Below are 26,041 nucleotides of genomic sequence, written 5' to 3' on the forward strand. Positions count from 1 at the left end.
GGAAAACACATGTTGTGGCATAACATGTGGAGTGATGTTTACCATCCCTTCCAAACATAAACATTTCATTTTGTATTGCCAAACTACTTCCGGTGTCTGGCTTCTTAAACACTTCCTGGGCAGACAGAGAAAGTAGGTGGTTGGAACAAAAAGGAGAAGTTTAGTAAACACAATGTGCACCCTTTGTCTTAATCTTGCCAGGAAGGTCAGTGGCAAATAATGGAAAGTAAACAAAAACATTAGGCTTATCACTCCCAGAATGACATTAAAAACAACAATACTACAACGCCAATGGGGCCCAAAGGCACGCGTCTGTGTATACAGTGTGATTGTTCCGCAGCATGTGTATTTTATGCAGGCGTGGCAAATTTTAGTCATGACTCAATCTGAATTGTGCCATTATTCATATGACTTCACTATCTCCCCCAACATCTGGTCCACTGCATCTCTTTGTTTGCGTTTTGTGTTTTTAAGCCGTATATATCTGTTGGAATTCTCTTTTTCTGCAGCCTGGATTATTCCAAAGCCAAGCGATTAGAAGAACAAGAAGGATTATTAGCCAATCTGATAGGAAAACAGTTGAAGTGATGCGTTACAGACTTGTGTCTTAAGAGCCATGCGATTGACTCTTGTAACATCTGTCTTCTATTAGGGCGAGCCAGCTTCAGATTCTCATGCGGGAGGTTCATGTTGCGGCTAACCTAGTCATCAGCTGTGGGAACCAAATGCTCTCCATTTGTGTTGACTGGCCTCTGGCTCAAGCACAGGTGGCCATCTTGGCATGACCGTAAGCCTGTGTGTGTTGTTTTCTTATGGATTTGAATGTAGCGACGTTGCACTCGTTAAAAAAAACAAGGCTTTAGAAAAACCATAGCAAAGCAAATTGTATAAATTAACATTCAATTTGTGTGATGGCTAAATTTCTCTAAAACCGGATTTGGATAGTCGACTACAGTGCGGTTTCCTTTAATATATAGAAATAAAATGCACGCGTGCAATTATGTCTATTGTTGTGCGGGTCTATAACATTTATATTTGTAGCGATGGATTTGTAGCGATTTCCAAGAAATGTGAAGCCCTATTCTAGCTAATTCAGGCATTGACCAGCAATCTGAGTTCTGTTGTGGTTAGGCAGGGTTCATATTATGTGGCATTAGCAGAGGTTTTTCTAAGTTCACTGGCCAGTCGGAAAGTTCAGCTCAGGGTCCTTGAACACGAACACTTCACCCAGCTGACACAGGCCCCCCTGACACTCAAACCTCGATTGCATCCCATCGTCTAACAGGGATTTGAAGAAGTTTCATTTTTCAACAATGCTACTCTAGCAGCGCTTCATAAACTAATCCGAACACCATGGCCAATCCACTTACTTTCCTTTTTTGCTCTTAGATGCAAAGATATCACAAGTAGCACGCTTCAATAAGAACCAATCACGCAGAGCCAACCGCGGGCTACATGGATGCCCCTTGCAGAAGGCCTCACAGGCGCGGGCGATTTGCACGTGGCTGAGGTGGGGATCTTAACGCGCACACTCGTCCATACGTACCTGTGTTTTCACAGCCAGCTTTCCAGAGTGTCTTAATTGACAAGCTCCCCCCTATTTGCAGCTGGCACGGCCACGGCTTGTGGCCAGGCCTAGACGTCGGCTCGGGACAGAGGACAGCAAATGCCCCCGGGGGAACAATGACCATCCTAATCCCTAAAGAATGCCCGCTCCTCTGATCCGGCTGGCCCAAGCATGTGATGTTTGAAAGGCCGGAGGCTCGGCAGGAATCACAGGAGACAAATTCTCAGGCACAGTCTTGCGTGCTAATTTAGTGTAAGGGAGTCTAGGGGGTTGGCATTCTGTGAGTCGGGGCAGCACTCTGGTGGTGATGTTTGAGTCGACCCACCCCATCATTAGGAACAAAGACGCTTGGCACGAGGGGTTAACAGGAATGCGGGCCACCTCGGGTGAACATTGAAATTCCCCCATGAAGACGATGTGAAAGGGCTTTCGGAGCATATCAGACTTCTTCAGTATAATGCGTTTCAAAGGTAGGCAGACAGTGTTGGCAAATTAGCACGGGACAAAGAGAATGTGTTCTTTTAATGTTTAACTGGTTTGTGCAAAAATGGTCAAACATGCTAATCAAATGGAATCTTCCCCAAGTGAAGTATTTGTTTTGGACTTAGTGTTAGCAGTTAGAAGAAATAATGTATTATCTGCTATGGCAGAAACATGTTGATCATTAGTAGAAATGTTATGCTTGCTTCTACTGTCCACAGCATAGGTTCCAGGTAGAAACATTTTACTAGAGAAAAGCATGTTACTAGATTTGAATGAAAAAACTTAACGACATTTCCTGTTGTGTGAGTCAACGATGAGTGTGGAAATAAGTTGACAAGGTAAAAAAAAGTTAACAGCGTAGTGACAAATAACTTATTTAGATGCAGTCCAACATATGCTTTCTATTTCGTTTTAGTTTTTCTGTTAATGACTTGAATGATTGATGATGCAATTATTTCAATCAGTCGTTGCAATTTTCCTTATGTCAGTGGAATTCTCTGACTTATTTCCTCCGAATGGGTGAAGGCATCTGAACCTCAATAACCGATGGTCCTTCAGCAGGTTTTGTTTGGTCTCTTCCTGCCCTTCCCTAGCTGATTTCCTCAGCCATTATTCCACAATGTCTGCTCCTTATTGCCCTTTACATCGGTGAATAGCTGGCACGAGCTTGCACAGTGCAGCAAGCGATGGAATGGAAAGAATTTCCCCTTTCGACTGTTTCTCAGACGAGTTTGGCTTACTCCATCGGTCCAATTTAGGAGAAAAACCATTGGCTTATCAGCCCTTCTTTTGCCATTTCCAAATACTCCCAGAGCACCAATGTTTTAACAGCACTGAAAATAACTTTTAAGTAAAGAAACGCAATCTCAAGAGTTTTTGTTCAACTTGGAAAAGACAACAAAAGGTAAACTGTACTGGTGCAAGTGCTTGAAATGGACCCACGTAGAGCGGCAGGGTCTGTCTGACCGTTTGTGTTTATTTTCACTCTGTAGCTTCAGAGGCCTGAGGACCATGCCAGAGGGGCGTCCTAGTGCTCTCCACCGGGACCCAATGGGGGAAGGTAAGAGGAATGCCACATCTTTCGGAGACGACATCTGTTTGTACAGTGTGTGTGTGCCCTCACAATCGCCCCCCTTCTCGTCAAACAACAGATCTTGTATTGTACGTTTTGATTCACTCTATACCTAATCACCTGAGATAATAAAAAAGTATTTCCTTTAAACACTGCGATGCTGAAGTAAAGGGGAAGTGGGTTCGGTGGTGAAAGGTTGGATAAATGATGAAAAAGGGGAAATCCAGAGGTTTTTGAGAAGCGAAGCCAGCCCAGTGAATTCCCATCCTACGGTCTCGGCTGTTTGAGAGGCTCTTTGTGTGCTTACGGTTGCCAGGCCATCCCCCTTTTCTTTCTTTCTTTTCTTTTTTTTCACTTTGCTGAACACTCGCACTTCAAACTAGTGTGTCGGACCGTCCGACAACACTGAGTCTAACCCTGGCCTGTGGCGTTGACCCCCCTTGGGGAGAAGGAGAGCAGGGAGTGTGGCGGTAACAATTATTATTTTCGCAGTTCATTATGTTCCGTGGAAGTGTTGGCGATGGCATTGACAGAGGGCCTCTTTGTGTTTGTCTGTCTGCACTGCTGCTCACCCAGCCCCTTCCCATACTGCCGGAGCCTTCCCTCCTCTCGGCTGAACATTTAGCCCTGGGCTTCCTCTCTGGGCCAAAGAATAGCAATGTGTCAATGGTTTCTTTTCCTCCCCTCCCTCTCTTCCTCTGGGCCTTTTTAGTGTGGCTGTTGCCAAGAGAGGCCTGCAGCCAGGGATGTGGGGATGGGGGGATTTGGGCGGGTCATGTGCCACCTCCTTAAGATTTGTGTCCTGATTTTTTGATTCCTTCGAAAGTGGGTTCAGCTCCGACTGCATGCATTCTTTAATGTTCATAAAATCTCTCGTGCCTCACAAGTCTTTAACCCGGAGACAAACCCACCCACAGCCTGCACCAGTGTTTGTGTGTTTAACGCGTTGTCTGAGGTCGGTGGTTAAGGTACTGAGCAGCTGAGAATGCAAAGTGTGAGGTGGTGATTAGACGACGGGTTTAGGAGACGCACGCCTCCAGGAAAAACCCGCGCTCGGCCCCCGAGGTGAACAATGAGCAGTCTGTGGACCGCCAGGACACCAGAAACATCAGCCGCCGTCCTGAAGTAACAGACCTCTGTCAGCAATGATTTGTTAGTAGTTCCTCAATGCATATTTGCATTAATGAGGGGTACTTATTAATGCTCTCGGCAGCTACCACTCCTTTTATTGACTTGAATTGAACCAAAGCAGAACGTGGATTTTAACTCTGAATTGCAGAACATTTCCGGCAAAAAGATCTGAGGGCTAACTCGACAGGCTTTTTCAAGTTCCCAAAGGGAACAAATTGCAATAAAACCAATCCCCCAGTTTTATGGTCCCTGCAACCAGTTGTTGAAACTCAAGATGGTCGACACGACCGTCCTATCACGTAAGAAGCCATTGCACAGCTGTTCTCCAAAGCAACGACACCAGCTCTCCCTCGAAAGACGTGGCTTCCCACTGACACACCCAACCTCAGTGCTAGCCTCTAGCTGTGTCTGCAGAGCCTACATATTTCACTGTGGCTAGGGGGGGGCATGGGAGATCACTGCAGTGGTGGTGGATCATATCCAATCACTCCAGCGTTTCCACACCACTGGGCGCTGGGCTGTGGATGCAGATGAGGCATGGCAGGGCTGGGTGAACCTGGCAGTGTCTGCTCCCTCTGAGCCCTGTAGACTGGAACTCCATTACGGGCCTAACCGCCTGGGGCCTCAATCACTGCCCAACTCCCGAGCACCTCCCGTTCTGCGGGGTTATCTCTGCCGCCATAAATTAGTGTCTGACCCTGAAACCTGCCCACTGAGGCTTTTCTTTCCGCTCCACCGTTGGGGTGTCCCGTTATTCCCGTAACGGTGGATGATTTTCGTTTTTTTAAGACCCCCCCCCCCCCCTGTTGTGATGTGGTGGCTCCACAGCCGGGGGTCCCACTGTATCTCACCACATTGTCATGCCCCGACTCCATTTCTCCCTCCACAAAACCATTTAATTTCAATGTAAATCATTTTACTGCCGGCCAACAATGGCATTCCTCCTATACAACTCTTCCAGTGGATTAACCGCATTAGTTACAGGCCCTCTGTTTTGGCCATACCGTTTAAAAGACCTCTCCGTGGCTCATTTGGATCCATAAACCTTCAGCGGTTGCATAATGCAGAACACTGGGTTAATGGGTTTTCTCCAGGTATCCATTATATTTGCATAGTGGCGCCATGAGAACACGATGCACAATGCCGCCGTAGAGCAGAGTTTTCCCACCCTAATGTCACATACCGGGACAACCCTAAAGGACAACACTATTCACCTTTAAGTTTTAACACTGATGTTTGGTTGCTCTTTAACTATTCCTTGGAGAATACAATCTTTCCAGTGCGGTTACAATGCGAGCCGTGATTGCTGAGCATTGGAAGCACAAACATTAGGGATGAGGCGAAGCTTGACTAGGTCAACTGATGGACCGAAGTGCTGAACAGCACACTCACTGAAGACCCACCCCCCCCTCCCCCCCACCGTGTAAAGGAGGACACTGCCCGCGGACAAACGTCTGAGAGTGACCTGACTGGAGAGTCGTCCCCCCCCCCCCCCCACACACACACACACAGCTGCGTCCCTGGTGCCCACCCAACAGGGTGGACTCCACAGGGAGGTGCTAACAGGATGAAGTGGCCTGGCTGTGGACTGTCAGCCTGGTGGTAAAGTTTACCAGGGAGTCGTGTGTGTGTGTGTGTGTGTGTGTGTGTGTGTGTGTGTGTGTGTGTGTGTGTGTGTGTGTGTGTGTGTGTGTGTGTGTGTGTGTGTGTGTGTGTGTGTGTGTGTGTGTGTGTGTGTGTGTGTGTGTGTGTGTGTGTGCCCATTCATTACTCCAAACATATTGGTTGTCAAACCAGTGTTTTATGTGGTGTTGAATCAAGGATTAGAAGAAGAGTTCAAACCAGATTTGTGTCTTCCCCACACCGAGGCAGCAGCAGACTGGGAAATTGCTGGCCACATTTCCTACTTATGTTGTCAAACTTCTTGCTTCTAATAACTAGCAACATCTGTACGATTTATTTATTTATTTATTATTCTCTATCTTACTTGCATATGACAACCAACGGGCATCAATGTAACGGCGAGATCGCCATCGGTCAGTTCTTGGCTTTGTGTGGGCTGTCCAGAGGGGCTGGGCACTGTGGTGCAGGGACTGGGTCCCCCGTGTGCCGGCGGGGGTCTTGCCCCGCTGTGAGGAAAGGAGGGTGCGGGAGGGTGGAGGGCTGCTGAGTGTAGGCGCTTCCTAAGTGGATCATGGCATGCCAATGCACTGAGGTCAACACGCACTGCTGGCTCCTTTAGAGAAGCTCTCGGGGGAGACTGAAGAGGTTGAGCGGATTACATCTATAGCTTTTGTGCGGTTGTATCGTTTCGATACGTGGGGAGACACGCCTCAATGTTTTCACGGTGGAAATGGTGGCCTGGTGGAAGGATATCATGGAGCGATTAGGTGCTTTCCGGGATAAGCCTTTTTCCCGCGACTTTTTCAATCAATAAGCGCATTATTTCCTAAGCTCATTGTAAATAAACTTGAAAGTTCATTCAAATTAACTTTCTTAAAATGTGAACGGCGTTGTCTGCTAGCAAGGTTGTTGTTTGAAGCTCAGCATTGGTGGGTGCTGCCAAGCGCACGCACGTTTCACCCTTGGACCGTTGAATTCCCCCTGACGTTTCCCAACCATGCGTTGACCTTGCGTGTCGGTTTGGAATGCAGGTTGGGGTTGTGTTTATACTCCGCACTGGTCGCCCAGTGGGCTTTATTTACCAACCTTCAGGCTAATTATTAACAAGGCTAGAAAGGGCTCAGAGGGATGGGCAACGTGTGTGTGTGTGTGTGTGTGTGTGTGTGTGTGTGTGTGTGTGTGTGTGTGTGTGTGTGTGTGTGTGTGTGTGTGTGTGTGTGTGTGTGTGTGTGTGTGTGTGTGTGTGTGTGTGTGCAAAACCAAGCCCCGCTCTGTGCTGGCGTATTCTCTCCGGGCCCCTGGATCTGGCTGTTTGGTAATGGTTTTGTAAGGGCCTGGGGCCTAGTCCTTTTGAGGGTACCTTTGTTAATGTGTCCTGCCCTTCTATGGGGGAGCCATTCACTGTTGGGAGGAGTAACTCCACCAACACCAGCAACTACCCCCCCACGAACCCCCCCCCCCTCCCCCCTCCCCCCCCCCCCCCCTTCCTCGTTCCTAAAAAAAAGAGCTCAGTCCTCAAGACTGTGGGGGAGGAGATGTACCTGGGGGGGGGGGCTTCCCTCCTCGTTCTCCCAGAGGAACGCTGGGGGACACCAGCTCCCTGGCTGTTTTTAAACGGGGGCCTCCCTCTGAACTAGCGTGAAGTATGTGAAGGAATGTCAATGTCGGCAAATTGGACCCTAATCTGCCAATTAGATCCCAGGTTGTTCCGGCTCCAGACACGCTTTTAAGGGCTGCCAAGGATGTGTTGTTTTTCAAGTCCACAGCAAACGTCCCAGCGTCTCCCTTCCTGTACAGTGAAGTACATAATGCCTTGGTACGAGTCTTGAACGAGTCCTGGTGACTATGGTTTGGTCTGGAAGGGCAGGGACTGGGAGTATGTTTTTAATAGAGAAATTGTACATTCTGCTGAATAGACAATTGTTCCTGTATAATACCGTTTTAGAGAACCATTTGTGCGTTTGGGAAGAAAGAGTATATCTAGGGTCAAGCATGTCACTAACATCTAAGCGTTGACATTGGGCAATATTATTCAGTTTTGTTATCCTACCAAGGACTTCCACCGCCTTGATGTTTCAAGCCTGGTTAATCTGTAGCCTAACCGCAGAAAGTCTCAGGCCTGTTTCTGTCATGACTGTAGTTCAGTACAGTTCATGTACTTTTATCCAACTTGACCATCACACACTAGTCTGGAATTTCACATGGTGCATCTCTCTTCTCGCTCTTTCATACATGATACAGAGCGAGCTGTATCACTGTGTGACATGAGTCAGCAGACGGGGGCAGGCCAGTGAACAGTGACGCACGTAGCAGGCGCAGGCTTGTTTTGCTGCGGAACGTACGACTCATGATTCGGCGGGAGAGCAAGAGGACTCTCGACTTCCTATTGATGACTGAACTCTGGGCCCGGGCACGCTTTGCATCTGTGTTTGCATGATGATGCTTGACAGCGCCCTAGCTGTGCCTCTACCTCAGCCCCTGATTTGGATAGAAAAACGACTGTGCCCTGTGTGGCTAAGGTTATTTTTGGATGTGTCGTCGTGTGTATTTGGTGGCCGTTCTCGTGGTTTATTTGTTATTGTCAGACATGGGCTTAAAACGGCCGTGTCGAGGGGTTTGTGAACGCACAAGGATACACACAAGACTGTAGAGCTACACCGTAAAAGTGTTGGGATCGCACAAGGTTGACTGCAACTCAAACTCCTCACTCTTGCTCCATGGTGAAACTTGCACGACCTCCGCAGTTGTAAATGCGTGGCGTCAAGGAGTTATGAAAAATGTCTGGATCTCGGAGTATGTTCATTATTTCATGAGTAACAATGCAGTTTATGTGTGGCAATTTTCAAACCGGTCATCTTTAAACTAAGGTTGCTATTACCTTGTTTGTGTCGAGCTGTTGTGGTCTCGTACATAGCTGTTGTTCTGTCTCAGCCATGCTTGAAATCATAGGATTGATATTTTCCTTAAAATTCTTGTACACTGGTGTCACTGCAGATTAATATGCTCAAGACTCAGTAAGAGAAAGAAATGCAGGTTGCAACATCATTGGGTGTTGCAATCGATGAGAAAATAAAGAATCGTAACTCTCACAGGAAGGGATTCAGATCTGTTGTAATCCATACAACATCACGAACCAAGGTTCTGATAACAACGGCTGTATGTTTGGCACCTAAGTTTGCTATGACACCGGTAACAGAATGTTCCTAATAATGAAATTATGACTGCATCAATACTAGTACCAGTCGTATCAGATGTGGTACTTGAATACAATATGGTAATAGAATAAGTATTGGAAAATGTCCTGTATACAAAAATGCAAAGATCCCTGTCAACAGATATAAGAGGTCACTAACAAAACCAGTTGTGAGGACACCATGCTGGTGTCCTGTAGTGTGTAGATGAAACCAAGCGGGTCAGAAAGGTAGCCTGTGTCGTTGATTCATTCAGGTTTGTGGTCTTTCTCACGTGGGTGGATAACGATCACCACGGGTTTGTATCCCGAAGAGCTACAGCAGCAAGTAACTAATATGCAGGTGCTGAACTATTCCACCTCAGACGCTCTATTCTGGGCCTGAGACGCTGCCTTATTAGGCCACGCGCGGCGGGCCCGCAGCCACGGTGACGTCACTGGGTGCAGGTTTATGAATTGCCTCCATTGTCGGCTTGTCTGATAAGCTGCGTCTGACGCGGACGGCAGTAGACACGACACTGGTTCGAGACTCATTAGTCATCCGGACCAGGCCCCCTGCATATTACCTTACCCTTACTCAACCCCTACTCCGTTTATTACCTGAGATGATGGGAGCGATTGGCTCCATCAAAAAGATTGAAAATCGGTTTTGGTTTGAAGCGTCCGATTTATTTCTGAGCCAGGTTAAAGTTCAGGTTAAAGTTACTAATTTATGACAAAAGACAGTGCGGTCATGCATGTGGCCATTAACACATGTTTGTCTGGAAATGTTAACCGAGCATTAACAGGAATTCAAAGAATTACAACTTGGGGGTTGATCACTTCTGTGGAATGCCAACGATGCTTTCCCCCACCATTTGGTATTCGGTAACAACTGCTCCTCGGTTCGTACGTAAGCCACATCAGACCTTTCTGCTGGTGTAAACTTACTGAGCAGTCATGCTATGCCCCAGGCCTCTCTAAAGCCATCTCAAAGGGCCCTATAGCACAACTTGCTGGGGGTCTGTATTGTTAACTAAAGGGTTTTCGGGAAAATCTAGCAAGTTCAAATACTATACTTGCCCCTGGTTAATGGTTACATTGGGGGAGTTAACTATTAATTACATTTACAAAAACTGCTGATTCATTTCTTTCCCTTTTAGTTTAAATAATTAACCATGGGACAGAATCACATGATGGAAGATAATTATTAATTATTGAATCCAGTTTTGAGACTCATTGTCTTTAAACCTCAAGCAATTCTATTGAACGGTTACGTTTGGAATTCGGCTGAGCATGACACTGCTTCTTGTTTAGATACGTCTAATTCCAAATGCTCCTAAAATCAACATAATGAAATACGCACACATAGCCTAAATAGTTGCCTTCTCTGTATATCTTGTATCTAATCCTTTGATACTCTCTCTTTCTCTCTCACTTTCTCTGCTACCATGTCTGACGCTTCCACTTTTTCCACACCTCACGGTCCTTTCTATGTGTCTGTAGACACTTGCCTGCACATGTTCTGTCTCCAAGTTGGAGGGCTCCCTTCTACAGTGTGTGCATCAGCTGTTCCCCTATCTGTCACTGCTCTAATGACATGTGTTATCATCTTGTCATTCACAATTGTAAATAACAGTAGTTTTCGTTGTAGTTTTAGTTGTAGCTGTCGCTGAGGAACTATTAACAGGTTGTAAAAAATTGCTGTTGTTATTTTAAATGCAAGAGTGAAATAATTTCACGCAGGAATACAATATTGATGATATTGCACCCTACGGTTTTGCCAGTAGTGGGAAGGCTATGAAGACCTATCTCCTAGTGAACCATTGACCTGTTGTTGTAGATGACGGTCACAGGATGAATAAATTCAACAAGTGGGACGAGGAGACACACGTTAATTCCCCAACTTGAAACGTTGTGGTGTGCAATGCACTTCCTCCTTCGAGGGCGACAGGAAGCCACCACGAAGTTGATGACTCAAAAGAGGAAGTGCAGGCAAAATAAGGTTCACACAGGTTGGACATTAATGGGAAAGTGTATCTGACAGAGGAAAGAGTCTCTGTCAGTCTCCAGTTACAACAGGTCGATTTAACTTCCTCAAAAGTCACATCCCTTCCAAGAGCTGCGGGTAGCATCACACACACTCCCTGTTCCCGAGCAGAAGCAAAGCTTTGGCCCTGCCTCACCAAGGCCTGGCCAGCGCCGAGTATATCTACATCTAATTTGTTCACCCGCTTATTTGCATTCCTCCACATGTGGCCGTTTCAACAAAGCCTCTCAGTGGATCTCTGGCGGTGGTGGCTGTGGTGTTTTCCCAGCCTGTATTTTGTGGTGTCCACTGGGGACAATGCAGTGTCTGTAAAGTCCCATGTCCTGTGAAGTGGGCCATCGCCGGGAACCTGTGTAGTCAAGTGCCGTGCTCGCAGCACTAAGGGGCGGCGGATAAGCCTAGGCCGCTTCTTGGAATAGAATAATTGCTCGCGCTGCAGCGCGTGAGGGTTTGTTGTCCTGAATACCGCACGCTTTCGCTGACTTGGATATCTGTGACATGGCCTCAAGATCAATTTCATGTCCAAACCGGTTTGGCCACTATACGGTTTGGCCTCCTCGTTCCCCCATTAACACACACATTCATCCACCCATTAAAGATGGTGCAGTTGCTACCACATCTACATTAGGGCATTTAGCAGACGCCAAGACCCCTTTTTATCCAAAGCGACTTGCAATAAGAACATTTGTCAGAAGAAAGAGAAATGATGTATCGCTTTCGATGCAGTAAGGATGTTCATAGAACCAAGTGCCAAGCACCAACAATCGTTAGATTAACCCATTTCCCCTACACAACAAAGATGGCTAGGATAATATCACCCTTGCATTATCAACGGATATGTTTGCAGCATGCCTTACAACGCACAGCCGCGCAGTCGTGGAAGCATAATCAACGTGGTGGTCATTTGTGATTTTGCAAAAAAACGAATAAAGAGCCATGACTGGCAGCCCCCCCCCCCCTCCCCCCCCCCCCCCCCCCCCCCCCCCCCGGATCCCTCTGGCCTCTGTTGACTTGGCTCCGTCTGCAGCGCAGTGCTTTTTCAGACGGGAGGCATGGAGAGGGGAAGGGAGGAAGGGAGGGTCGGATGCCTGGGTTCGTTCAAATCCAAACCAAAAGTAAAGGCTGAGGCTTTAGAGGGAGGAGAGTGCCCTCGCGGTGACTCCCGGCCATTTGTGGAGGGTTGCGGCCCTATCGCTTACACACGACTCTCTCTGTCTCTGTAGCATCAAACTTCTGTCAGTTATGGTGCGTCTCTCTCTTTCTAGTGGTTGGTCAGGCGGGCATGGGAACTGTGTCGCGGAGGGAGGGGAGAGAGGGTGAGGTAGAGAGAGAGAGGGAGAGAGAGGGAGGGAGGGAGAAAGAGACGGAGAGGGGGAGAGCGCGGGAGAATGAGCCGGAGAGAGAGGGACTGTTGTTGTTGTGGATTGTGGGCCAAGACGAGCAGCATGAACCGGGATCTGAGGCATTAGCTCAGTACTGACTCATGGAAAGTTTGTGGAAGTTCCATGTCTGTGGGTCTATGTTCGTACTACAGCTTGATTCACCATAGTAAACGCTTGGCACGCTCTTCCTTCTTTTATTTTCCAGTGATTAACATTCTCCTGAGTCAAAGGCAATATGGAATGCGTATTTCGCCAACAGCTGTATTCTGTCTCTTTTTAAACGCAGTCGTGTGGGGAAAAATACATGAAATGAACAATTACATTTTGTAGCGCCGTTTACACCAACCGCCTCCAGGTTTGACACAAATCATTGGTAGAATCCGAACAGGAGTGGACGTTGCTCGTCATTTTTCACAGTAGGTTTTCCAACCACAGGCCTGTGTTATTACCCGGGGGCTTTGTTCGGCAGTAATCCTATGGCTGTCAGGGGCTTCTCTGGCTTTCCAGCTCCCATCCCGTCGACTGCTAACCCTATATAGAGCAGTAACGGGGCTCTGGGTTCGCTGCTCGCCAACACTGACTTACTTACTGACCCGGTCCTCCTGCCAAGCTTTTGATTCTCCATAATGGCCGGCCCTTCCAGAGGGGCCGCGCTTATTAGCCTGCAGGCAGACTGAACCGACAAGCCTCCTATTCTTCAGACTTTGAGCGAAATGGCTTCGACCCCTTTTGGCCCGGCGAATATTTGAGGAAGCGGAGCCGGCTGCACAGTGGCCGCTGAGAGGGCCCTGCCCGCACCACAGTGACTTCATGTATTTGGACAGGAAGGTTTGCGAAGGGAAATTCTCCCATCTGGCAAAGAAAGAATGTGAAATTGAATATGGATTAAGTTTCACTTGATTTCAGACGTGGCCCAATAAAAAAAAAGAAGCAAAGACATATAAACAAAGCAGGCTAGCCTCGATCCCGGTTTCCCTTTCTCCCAGTTTTCTCTCCTCCTGTGCGGCGTTCCCCCCCCCCCACCCCTCCCTGTGTTTTTCCAAGGTGAGCGCTGCGCCATGGGAGAAAAAAAGGAAACGGCGAAGTTTTCCACCAGAGTGCCAGTGTGGTAATTAGAGCCACGTCAGTAATGATTTGAGAGCGAGACCCTCTCACAGTAAATCACCGCTCTAGAGCGGGGGCACGGGCGCAGCAACGACAGGGCTCCAGACCTGCCAAGGTGCCTCCCTATCCGACCCCAGGCCCTGGGTACTGGGGGGGGGGGGGGGGCGAGCTCCACTGTCTGAGGTCAAATTACTGCAGAGGTCAACCCAGGACAAGTGCCTCCGGATGTAACTGGTTTCGAAATGATGGAGTTTATAGGAAATGTGCTTCACTTGCAGCACGTGCATCCCATGTGCAAACTCTACTTTTCCAATAGCATTCATTAAATGTCTGTGTATTTATGTACTGTATATCTAAAAATCAAAATGTCTAAATAAATATCTAAGCCTCTATAAAAAAAAAAAAAAAAAAAAAAAACCTATAACTCTTAAAAGTGTGTGTGTGTGTGTTCCTTCTCCAGAATGTGCTCAGCTGCGCTCGCCTCTCTCCGCCTGCGTACACCCTCCGCCCTGCGCGGACCCCCACCCGTACGGTCACCCGCGCCTCTGCAGGGCCCCCAGGGAGGGGCCCGGCCGGAGGCCCGTGAGCCTGGTGTCCACCCTGTCGTCAGACTCGTCCCGGGACGGCCTCAGCCTCTTCGGGAGCACGGCGACCCTCCAGCCTCCCTCCTCCTCCTCCACCACCCCCCCGCCGTGCCCCAGCGAGGAGGACGTGGACCTCCGGCTGAGCCCCAGCCAGGGCAACGGCGTGCAGGGAAGGCGGCAGAGCCCATGCCGGGGGGCCCCCTGGGGCCAGTGGGCTGAGCAGCGGGAGGGGGTGGTTCTGGGCTCCCAGAGGAACTATTGCCACGCAGAGAGGACCTGCGGTCGAGGAGGAGTAGGAGTAGGAGGGCCATCTTACAGCCAATCGTCGCCGGTCGCCGCAGACGCCATGGCGCCCAACCCCGAGCTGTCCTACGTGGACCGCGTCGTCATGGAGATCATCGAGACGGAACGCATGTATGTGCGGGACCTCCGTAGCATCGTGGAGGTGAGCGGGCGGGGCCATGCTGCCCACACACACTCGTAGCGCACCCGACAGATGGTTTGCATACATGCAGGGAATGCAACCTAATACATTGACATTCTAGGAAATTCTATATGGCGTTGACTTTCACCGCCAGCAGTGTGTGTGTGTGTGTGTGTGTGTGTGTGTGTGTGTGTGTGTGTGTGTGCGTCTGTGATTTCACTCAGTCTTCTCATAGGAGTCGGCGTCTGCTTCTCTTTGTTACGGGGCGATTGTCTGTCTGGAATTCGGCCACAGTAAATAAAAAGATGACTGGCTTAAGCTCGGCAGAGCTCTTAAGGGCCTATAATTCGGAAAATAACTCAAAAGTATGCCAAAGAGCGGTTTACGTTATCTGCGTCTAAATATTTACGGCGCCGTGACAAACGCAGGCCGTGGTCTGGGCTGGGGAACGGCTCATGTTTGGACTTCAAAGCGGAGACACAAAGCAGGTCCGGCACGACCGAGAGGTTCAGGGGAACCATGGGCTACACCGCCACTCGCGTCTCCGTCTTGGAGTTGATGTCAACTGCTCTCGACGTGATGCAACCTCTTGACACCATCTCTGGTCCCCATCCAGCCCCAAGGGCCTCTGTGCTGCTGTCACACCACCACCACCACCCTGGTTTATTAGCAGGCTCCTCGCTCTGTCTGCTTGTGAGGGACTGAGCTGCTGGCGTCAGTGTGACTGAGTGTGAGTGCTCACTGTGTGTCAGACAGCACCGCGAGCACTCACACTCACACTCGGGTCACACACACACTCTTGACAGACGCTCACAGCTTCTCCCAGGACTGCTAACTCCATATGGGTAACAAGAGGAGCTGCACCTCCTTTTGGCCGGGACCCTCGGACCCCCCCCCCGGCCAACACACACATCTTTATCCCCAACGCCAACGGGAGAAGCAACCCAGATGACGAGGGGAGCAGCTCTTTTTAAAATAAAGTTTTCAACTGCAGTCTGGGAATGCCATGTCGGCCACATTTGCTCGTTCTCATTTGTGTCAGGAATTTTAACAAGGCCCTCGCCGGCAGATGTGCACACGCAGGCCAGCGTGCGCACACTCCACACCGCTAACGCCATCTTATTTAAGGGTGTGTGCCGTTGTGAAACGGGCCCTCTTTTACTCAACGTCGACGTGTAAAGTGTGGCTCCGCGGATCCCCGCCAGCGGGGCCTTGAGGGCCACCGTATCAGGGCCATGGCTCCGCCCCCCCCCCCCCCCCTCCCCCCCCACACACACACACACACCCGTGCCCACACACGTGTGCTGTAACGGTGCGACAGTTGTTCCCCTTCGGTTGCTCTCACACGTCCTCTGCAAACGCAAACACCTGGTCTGGACACACCCCAAAGCCGCGCGCCGCTCCCTGCATTCTCGGAAGCGGCGCTTCCTCATGTCCCGATTGGCCACGCCCTCTTTATTTGTTACTTGAGCTGTGTTTCACACCAGGCCACGGTCACACCAGAACCCAACCGTGAACTTGAGTGGAGTTCATGGTCCGACCACCGGAAGGCCCGGTCGTCAACACTCTGCGCTTCCGTGTGTGTGTGTGTGTGTGTGTGTGTGTGTGTGTGTGTGTGTTACACGGATTCAGGAGGCAGCCTGTCTAACGCACGTCAGCATTGGCCTCACTGCACTGGAATGCTCACACTGGACTCCCGCTTTAGGCGTCCAGTGTGAAGGGATGACCCTACTTAGTCTGCGGCGTGTGTGTCTATGCGCTCAAGAACAATGTCTATAGCGCCCCTACCAGGAGGGCACAGGGTTTGTGTACATACACGGTTGTTTACTGGTTTGTTTGTCAGCGTGTTTGCCTCTTGCTCTGTACTTAGTCTGAGTGGTTTGGTCGGGCACACCAGCGTGTGATTGGACGGCAGGCAGTGTCAACGTCCACATCTGTGCACGGCCCTCTATTCTGAGTTTCTGCTTTTGGATGGATTGCCTGGGGTGTACTGGTTTGGGGAAGAGCTATCCTGACCGTAGTAGTCTGGATAAATGGGTCTAGACTAGTCCACGGTCAGAGGCGAAATATCTTTTAAAACAAAGAAAAGTATGTATAAATAAATGTGCGATCGTCTTAAGATAACCATTAAAGAACAATCACACTGGAAACCCCCAGTTATTAAATAGTGTGCGCACCATCAATTCTAACAGGTCATGTCCAATATTGGGTGGTCCATTAGATGTAATGGAAAATATCGCAAGGTACAAGGAAGCAGTGTTTTCTTTGTGCAACTGCACCCTCTAGTGGGAAGCACTTGAAATTGAATATGTGACCATTGAGTGCATTAACTGAAAAACTTCGGTGTGTGATTTTTCTAAGCATTATTTTTTACCTGTTTCTTTCAGGATTATTTGGCTCAGATCATCGACGCAGGAGACCTTCCCATACTCCCAGAGCAAGTCTGTGCCCTCTTTGGAAACATAGACGATATCTATGTGTTCAACAGGTATGTTACACGTGTGGGTGTGTGTGAGTGGGTGTGTGTGTGGGGGGGGGGGGGGGGGGGTGGCCATGTAACCTAAACAAACAGAAACTCGTCAAGTTACAGCTGTGGTTTCTGTTTCCTAAGAGAACGAAACAATTGCTTTGTGAATTTGCGTCCACATAACAAGGATGAGTTGAACGTCACCTGCGTGTCTGACGGAAGTCAGCAACCTGCTTATGTACTCGTATACTCTTACAAGCCTACTGACAATTACATTTGTTGGAATGGATCAATATTCATATCATTAGCCTCCCCCCACCAGGTAGCCTCCCGGTTCCAGCTGGACTCATGTCTCGGAGGCTTTTGTGTTCATATAGGCACACTTTGGCAGACTGAGATCCTCACCTTGGTGGGGCTCCTAATGACTCAAAACAGAACTTTACCCGCTAAGTGCTGGCTCAATGGCATAACCCTGTTGAGGTTCAGGTTAGCCTTGTTTAGCCTCCATTCAATAGCCTCAATGTCTGCTCGATAATGGGACCATACCACACTATATCAGTGTCTTACTAGAAATCCTTACATATTGTATTTTCTCGACTCTGCGGTGTTGATTGAGGACACGATGCCGCCTACTTCTGTGTTTGTCTATCAGAGATAGGGTAAAGGTTGAGTGAGTGATCAAGGTTGTAGTTTGTAGTGTGTATTTGCCACCACCATATAGGTCAGTTTGTCATTTCAATGGTCTTCCTATGTTTTCAATGCGCAAACGTAACATTTTCAAAATGTCATGTTTTATACCAAGGCCAATACAGCCACACAGGTGCTATAGCAGACAACGCGCGCACACACACACGCAGAAAAAGCACTTGTTTGCAGTCAAAGTCCAAACATGAACCTACTGGCTGGGGATTTGTCTATCAGCTCTACAGTTATTCGGTTAATATTTGACACGACGGGTGAGGTTTCTTGTAGAGGACCAACCATAACTATTGGCACCACAAACGCATTCCAGCTGCAAGAACCATTATTGACGACGTCAGTTGTGGTTCTATGCTACCTACGACCCAGTCAAGCATCACAGACATCGAATATTATTTTGATGGAAGTTCCTGGATGTTGACCGACTTGTGCTTTTGAGTTTGGTGTTTCCCTTGTTGTAGTGCGGACGCTTTTATTTTGAAAGCCGCTGTGCTGTGTTGTGGCGTTGCGCTCCTGGCTCCTCCCTCCCTTGCGCTCCCGTGTATTTCATATCGACTCTCCTCCAGAGTTAACCTTGTCCCCCCCCCCCCCGCAAGGCCCCACTAGGTCTGGCCTCGGCTAGAACGCTGTCCTTCTATCTGATTGATTCATGGCTCACCAACAGAGCACAGATGAATGAATTATATTGTGATTATGGTCTTATCTGGTGTGTGTGTGTGTGTGTGTGTGTGTGTGTGTGTGTGTGTGTGTGTGTGTGTGTGTGTGTGTGTGTGTGTGTGTGTGTGTGTGTGTGTGTGTGTGTGTGTGTGTGTGTGTGTGTGTGTCCCCCCGTCGGTCTTTGCATTTGGTTTGGTATCCAAATCTTGTTCCTCCCCATTTCCTGCCAGAATTGGCTTAGAGACTCCCTGCTCTCTGCAACAAGGAGAGCTTGTATAACTCCACATAAGCCACTGCCCACAGCATCTGAAGTACATTTCCCTAATGCCAAAACAATTATTAAATTATAAATAAAATGTACGAATGCTTGGACTCTGACCAACAAAACAACAACAATATCGGCAAACAATTTTGGTCTCCATATTTACCTTTTTTGTAATTCTCATCGTTTCTTTGCACTTTCTCTGTCCTTCTCCCTCTCTAAGCCTATTCGTTGTGGACACAAAGGCTTCCCCGTCTGTGAGGTACTGAAGCAATATCTCTCTCCTCTCTGTGTATGTTAGTGAGCTGCTGCAGTCCTTGGACCTCTGTGAGAACGATCCAGTGGCCATCGCCAGGTGTTTTGTTGACAAGGTGAGCAGATGTTCAATGTTTCCCCATCTCCTCCCTCCCTTTCCATCTCACAGTTGAACTTCTGCTGTTGTTGTACAAGGACTGATTCATAATGTTACATTGTGTTACATTTAGTGCGTCCCTTTCGTATGTGAAAATTAGGTTTACCGTATTTTATCCTTGTATGACCAGTGCCGTTATTGCGACCAGTACTCTTACTGCTGAGCTGACCTGTTTTTCTGAAACACATTTCCTTGTACCGTGACCAAATAAACTGAAACTAAACTGCTAGTTCATCTAGTCGTCTTTCTTTCGTTCTTCTTTCATTCTTGCTTTGCTTATTTTCTTCGTTCTGGCTATCTCCACTCCAGTCTTGCTTTAACTCCCTCGTTCTCTGCGTCTCTCGTGACGATTTATGTACTGTCTCTTAAGTGTCTGCAAGGAAAGGTCCACGATCGATCTGTTCTTCTGCCTTCTGTTCCCAGAGTGAATACTTTGTAATCTACACACAGTACTGCACCAACTACCCCAAGTAAGTAGTACAGTGTTTCACCAAGCCACTCTTTTGAACTCAACCCAAGAACCTTAAGAGGGTTTCATTCATGCCAAACGATGTTGTGACATCACTCAATGCATTGATCCGATTGGTTGTCCTCCAGCTCCGTGGTGGCCCTCACAGACTGCATGAGGAGCAAGACCCTGGCCAAGTTCTTCAGGGACCGCCAGGCTTCCCTGAAGCGCTCGCTCCCCCTCGGCTCCTACCTGCTCAAGCCAGTCCAGCGAATCCTCAAGTACCACCTGCTGCTGGAGGTACGGCTGTCCCTGCCTCGAGCCTCTGTTCCCCTCCCCAGACATCCACATCTTCGACCTCTGCAGCCCCGGCGTTCCCCTCAAAGCTGCCCTACGTCGGTCCATTTGTGTGCCAGCGGCATGCTTCCCAAGGTCCATGATCCCCAAGGCTTGATCCCATGCCTTCTCCCTCGACAGGAAATCGCCCGGCACTATGACCCCGAGGAGATTGGCTACGAGGTCATCCAGGAGGCCATCGACACCATGACCGGCGTGGCCTGGTACATCAATGATATGAAGAGGAAGCATGAGCACGCAGTCCGACTGCAGGTTAGAGAGACGCACACACACACACACACACACACACACACACACACACACACACACACACACACACACACACACACACACACACACACACACACACACACACACACACACACACACACACACACACACACACACACACACACACACACGGGGGGGGGGGGTAAACAGCAATTGACAGCTTGTGAAGGGCCACTCCCACAACCCCCTACTGTGAGTCAATGGTTTCCACATCTGTTGATTGGAGGGCCGGTCAACCCACAACACACATCTGATCTCTTCACCCCTCCCCTCTCTGAGTCGAAAGGAAAAGGTCCAATCCATACACCTTCCCGGGTTCGCTTTTGACTGGTCTTGAGTTAAATCTTTCACGGCAACTGGTATGTTGTCCACCGCATGCTGAAGTGAAAATCTGGACCGTTTGTAATAATTTATTCATTGTGTAGCATGAGGTCAGTCCTCTTCATCGATAAATATACATCTTTCAGTTCACCTTCACTCATGTATTTTATTATTACCCGAAACTAATGCCATTCAATCCGATATGCGACTCACCTTTCATTATTTGAATCCATCATTTTTCCGTTATTTTTTTCCCTCCAAATGCTCACTACACAACTATCTGCAGTAAGAGCTTGGGTCACATACTGTGTTTCCTCCCCCCCCCCCTCCTGTCCCTCCTGTCCCTCTCTCCATGCACTGTGTCCAGGAGATCCAGTCTCTTCTGATCAACTGGAAGGGCACGGACCTCACCACCTACGGAGAGCTGGTGCTGGAGGGGAGCTTTCATGTGCCGCGAGCCAAGAACAGCCGGACCCTCTTCCTGTTCCAGAGGACGCTGCTCATTACCAAGAAGAGAGGGGAGCACTATGTCTACAAGATCGACATCTCGGTAAGGGGAGCGGGGGGGAAGAGCGGGTGGCCGACCGACCACACCCGCTGGGGTTCTTCTGCGACTCAATGACGTTTCTGAGGATGTGTCTCTATTCCATCCACTGCGCTCCCCTGCCTTAATCATGGCGTGTGCAGTTGACTGTCGAGGGAGTATACTATTGTAACTGGTCAAAGGAATGTGTGCCAAAAACAAAAGAGCTTAATCCAAATACATTCCTCGACACGTCTCCTAAATAAAAGAGAGAAACATTGAAGGGTTCCCCAGGCCTCTGTTCGCCCCCCCCCCCCCCCCCCCCCCCCTGACGACGGAGCCTCCGTTCTGCCCGCAGTGCTCCACCCTGATGCTGCTGGACAGCGCTAAGGACCCCCTGACCTTCAGCGTCATCCACTTCAAGCACCCCAAGCAGCTCCACACTGTGCAGGTAATGGGACACGCTGCCCCCCCTGCAGCTGCTACACCCACAGCTGCTCCTCCTCGTGTCTCTCTCTCTTCCTCTTCTTCGTCCACTTCTTCGTCTCTCTGTGAATAGCATGAAGAGCCGCATTTCCTACTGCTTTCCTATTAGCAGTGTGTGTGACTGTTTCCTTTAGTGTTGAACGGGCCATGAGTTAATTGAGAGGAAATGACTGTTGCGTTCACGTCAAACGGATAACCGTCCGAGTTAGTGTCGGGTTCACGTCGACATCACGTCTGCGTTCTATGGCCGGTGTCAGTGAGCTGTCTGAAAGGGAACGCTTGTTTCAGGCCAAGTCCGTGGAGGAGAAGCGCCTCTGGGCAAGCCACATCAGGAGGCTCATTCTGGAGAACCACAACACCATTCCAAAGACGGTAAACAACGGCCTATACAACAATTCAATTCCACTGACGCTTTGATTTATTATTGCCTGGCAACCAAAGCCCCCCCCCCAAAAACGTCTCTCTCTCTCTCTCCCTCTCTCTCTCTTTCTTCAAGGCCCAAGAAACGTTCCTGGAAATGGATTCCGTGTGTGAGTGCTCCGAGCAAATCTACTGATCTCTGATGTGGAAGCTGCCGGTTCAACCGTTGCCGTGGCAACCGGAAAAATGCAACCAGCGTCCCAATGTAGAATGATTAGTTTTTCCAGGAAAAATTGTGAAATGCTATTACGGGTACCTGGTATTTCTCCAGAACATTTATCTTTAGAGGGGAGGGGGAAATTTGACCTCTTAATTGGAGGTGTGGCGTCGTAAGGCCGGGACTAAAAGTCGGTGGTCTTCCTTGTGTGTGTGTGTGTGTGTGTGTGTAGGTGCTGGGAGGTACCGCTACAGCCCTGAGAGGCAGAATAAAGTGGGGTCCTACCAGGCGGACGACTTTGCGGTCGCGGGGAGACCGGAGCGCAGGAGATCAGGTGAGCAGGGCGCACACACACACACACACACACACACACACACACACACACACACACACACACACACACACACACACACACACACACACACACACACACACACACACACACACACACACACACACACACACACACACACACACACACACACACACACACACACTCCATCCAATTCTACAAGATGCACACTGTGGTATCGATGCCATGAACTGTGATTTGATCGATCATCTCGATTCTTCTTTTTTCAGAGCCTGCTAAGCAAATCGTAAGGAGCACGAAAGGTGGGTGGATCCCGATATATTTTGAGAATTCATTTGATTTTCAAGACTTATGGACATATTGAATGCACATTGATTTGCATGAGACGGGCCTCGATGGACCCGTTCACCTGCTGAGCCAGACAATGATCATCATTGCCGGTATCTGTTTGCTGACTCTGAATGCTCCCAACCTTTCAATAATAAAGGTGCACCTTCTGATTCGGAGACCCCTTTCACAAAAACCAAATGATCAAAAGGGACTCCCACGCACTCCCACTGCTGCTGGCCTCACCCATAATGAAGTTAATTACATGAGACATGGGTGAAAGGCTTTGTCATACACAAGCTCTTTTCAATCGTCCAATCCAGCGTCAGCCTCTGATCCTCAACTCTCCCTGCTCTCGTCTTTTCTAATTGGCCATTATGGAAAGAAACCACAACCCCTCATCTCTCCCCCACGGTGCTCTCAGCCAGATCCATTTCAAGCCAACCCAATGACCCCCCCCCCCCCCCCCTCACCCTAGTCGTGTTTAGGCAGTCGTGGATCATCATGTTCTACCTCATTGCATCATGGGTAATGGCCCCCTCCACCCTAGTCGTGGTAAAGCAGTCACGGTGGGTCATCATGTTCTGCCTAATTACATCATGAACAGTTAAGAAGATGCCAAGAAAGAAAATAAAAAGTCGAGTTGCTTTTGATCTAATTACAAATTGACAAATTATCCGCTCGGGATAACTGCTCGTTAGGGAGTGTCATGAATGAATCATGCATCATTAATCTGAGGCCTGGTATGCCGAGGGCAGGCGTTTATCTTGAGCTTTAAAACACATCCCCAATAATCCGATCAAGAGGATGGAAACACAGGTGTGAACGCTGAGACGTGCCTCCTGTTATCAGTTCCACACCTATGAGCCACAGCAGTTGAGTATTAACACTCGTCTCAATGCGCGGCCATTAACTACGCATACATTTATAGAATATCGCTAAAGTCAATGTCGGTACAAGCCCTTGATTGTGCCAAGCATTATGGCAAACATTAAGCATAAAGGGGGGTTGGGTCCATAGCCCCTACACAGACTTTGCAGGGAAGCAAAATCCTATCTCATAAGGTCACTGGATATGAATTTTTAATGCTAGCTGTGAATGGGATCTGTCTCTCACAACATTACAGGGTGCACTGCACTGTTTTTCCTAGGGTGGCCATGTTGCTGACATTCTTTATCTCTGTCTCCCTCTCTCCCTCCTCTGTTAACTGTGCCTGCTGTACAGCATTTTTGAAGGTAAGCCTCTCAATATGTATATAATGTTTTTGTAGGATTGTATAGTGAAGAAAAATAATATACTCAATGTGTTAAAGGGGATACGCTTAAACGACATATAAAAACATTTTGTGCACACACAAGCTTTACCAAATAACAATGCAAATGGCTTTCTTTTCTGTTCCCTAAGTATTCCTTTTTTGATCGTCTGTTAAAGAAATATTTATGAGGGCCCAACAATCAGTAGAAAATCGGTGGTTTAGTTTAACTTGTGATGTATCGTATTATAGTTTCTCAACCTATGTTCAGCATCGTATTCCTTATTTTATATCGTCCATGCCTTGCAGTCAAAATCAGAGTATGGCTACAGTAGCTCTGCACCTTGCAATAACACATCTGACTTCACGCTACAGCACGCAGACAGTGAGGGCACCCTGCTCGGGGACTTGTGCTCCCTGCAGCCTGCTTCTAGTGTCAGTACGCTGGCCTCCAGTGTAGGCGAGCCCCAGGCTGAGGGCCCTGGTGTGGAGGAGGAGGATGTTGAGGAGCACAGCCCCAAAAGGCACTCTCTGGAGCAGCTGTGTCCTAGTGACGTTGATCCTAAACTGGGCTCAGCGCCCAGCGAGCGAGGGCTGGAGGAGAAGGCGCAGCGTCAGCGGGAGGAGGAGGTGGAGGTGGTGGAGGAGGAGGAAGAGGGGGATTGTTACAAGGAGGATATACTGATGGGAGACGACCAGGTAGCCGACTTTGCGAGCTCCATGATGGCAGCCATCTCCTGCTGGCACTATAGGGCGAGGGCTTTGCTTTCTGCTCCCTTCACAACGGTGAGGCTCTCTGCCACCCACGGGTTTCCACTTTCCTGCTCCATTCCACCGGCTTGCCGACGGCCCACTAACCCTCACTACCATGGCCGCCGTGCACGTGGCATGCTCCCACAAAACGTACTCATCCCGCCGCTAGTGCATGTGTGGCGGACACTCTCCCAGAGTGGGTTCTGTCCACGGTGGGGTGGCTCTCGGATGACCTCTGCCATGCCTGTACAGAGCGCCAGTTTGAGTGTTTTCTGTAGCCCGGGGCATGGGTGTTTTGATGCATGTATAAATTAGTAAAGATGATAGCGATGAGTGGTGTCTTGTGCATGGTTAGTTCCAGTTCCAGTCCAATGTGAAACCCTCACCAATGTTATTGGATGCATATGAGTGTTTGCATTAGAAGCTGTGGCCTAATGTGCTCCCACAAACATGTTTGACTTCAAAGGTTAATGTCACCATCTAATTAAACAGTTATTCTAATGGCCAGTGCTGTGGCCTTTGATAATCGCATTTACTAATCATATTTCCCTTTTTTTGTTTTCATTTAAAAAAAAGACTATCAAGGGGGATTGTATTATTCCTTGTTTTTTCGAATGCATGTAATACAGTTTTGCTTTGATCGCCAACATCACATAGCAGTTATCGTCAAATGCAATTTTGAACGCATTTAAAAAAAGAATACCTTAAGGGAGCCTTTGGTACGTCCTGCAGCGCTGTTCCTTCATCTGGTGTCTTCTGCTCTTCCAGGATGTCCAGAACATGGATGCTGAGAACATGGATGCGGCAGAAGAGCAGGACTCTCGCACGGGCGATGTGCTGGAGACCTCCACTCAGGATGTACCCAGTGAGAAGGCGGAGGACAACGTTCACTATGCCCAGGTACTTTACCTCCTCTCGTTGTGTTCATGTTAATATTTCTCCCTAAAAAAACAACAGCCAATGATCTCGTAGGCTGGTCTGTTGGCACGTGTTGCATTAAGAATCATAAGACGTTTTTTTAATTGGTAACACACATTCCCTAATTAGTGTGACATGCCTTTAAGGTTGTGCAGTTTCTCGTCCGGGTTAAATGCTGTGTCTACATTAAAGGACATCCTGCCAGTGTGATATTATTCCTAAACTACCGTATCCCTCTGATTCCTCTGAATGCAGGCTTTATAGAAGGGAGCGGAAGTTCCTGTGATTAAACAAAGCCTTGTTAATGTATCCCTTCAGAGCCTATCTTTGTCAAAACAACACCGCAGGCTGTGTTGGTCCTTGGTATATTAATTACTTGAGTTAGGCTGTGAAAGATGAAAACTGCCCTG

The 26,041-nt window shown here is 48.7% G+C and overlaps 1 protein-coding gene across 5 annotated transcripts in view; it reads left to right on the plus strand.

Moving 5' to 3' along the window:
* The window catches only part of LOC132457810 (pleckstrin homology domain-containing family G member 3), a 33,388-nt gene that overhangs the window by 3,240 nt on the left and 4,107 nt on the right, over positions 1-26,041 (plus strand). For 3 of the 5 annotated variants that reach the window (XM_060052154.1, XM_060052156.1, XM_060052152.1), the window contains exons 2-17: positions 3,043-3,110; positions 14,042-14,610; positions 16,977-17,077; positions 18,976-19,045; positions 19,510-19,556; positions 19,684-19,834; positions 20,012-20,143; positions 20,850-21,032; positions 21,364-21,456; positions 21,780-21,863; positions 21,988-22,021; positions 22,301-22,402; positions 22,651-22,683; positions 23,933-23,943; positions 24,336-24,746; positions 25,482-25,613. In XM_060052154.1, the coding sequence (XP_059908137.1) occupies positions 3,062-3,110; positions 14,042-14,610; positions 16,977-17,077; positions 18,976-19,045; positions 19,510-19,556; positions 19,684-19,834; positions 20,012-20,143; positions 20,850-21,032; positions 21,364-21,456; positions 21,780-21,863; positions 21,988-22,021; positions 22,301-22,402; positions 22,651-22,683; positions 23,933-23,943; positions 24,336-24,746; positions 25,482-25,613 (2,202 nt within the window). In that variant the 5' untranslated portion in view covers positions 3,043-3,061. The remainder of the gene's footprint in view (positions 1-3,042; positions 3,111-14,041; positions 14,611-16,976; positions 17,078-18,975; positions 19,046-19,509; positions 19,557-19,683; positions 19,835-20,011; positions 20,144-20,849; positions 21,033-21,363; positions 21,457-21,779; positions 21,864-21,987; positions 22,022-22,300; positions 22,403-22,650; positions 22,684-23,932; positions 23,944-24,335; positions 24,747-25,481; positions 25,614-26,041) is intronic. The other 2 variants (XM_060052153.1, XM_060052155.1) reach the window with 2 other exon arrangements.

This window comes from Gadus macrocephalus, chromosome 5, assembly GCF_031168955.1.
Source record: "Gadus macrocephalus chromosome 5, ASM3116895v1".
In the NCBI taxonomy this organism is placed as follows: domain Eukaryota; kingdom Metazoa; phylum Chordata; class Actinopteri; order Gadiformes; family Gadidae; genus Gadus; species Gadus macrocephalus.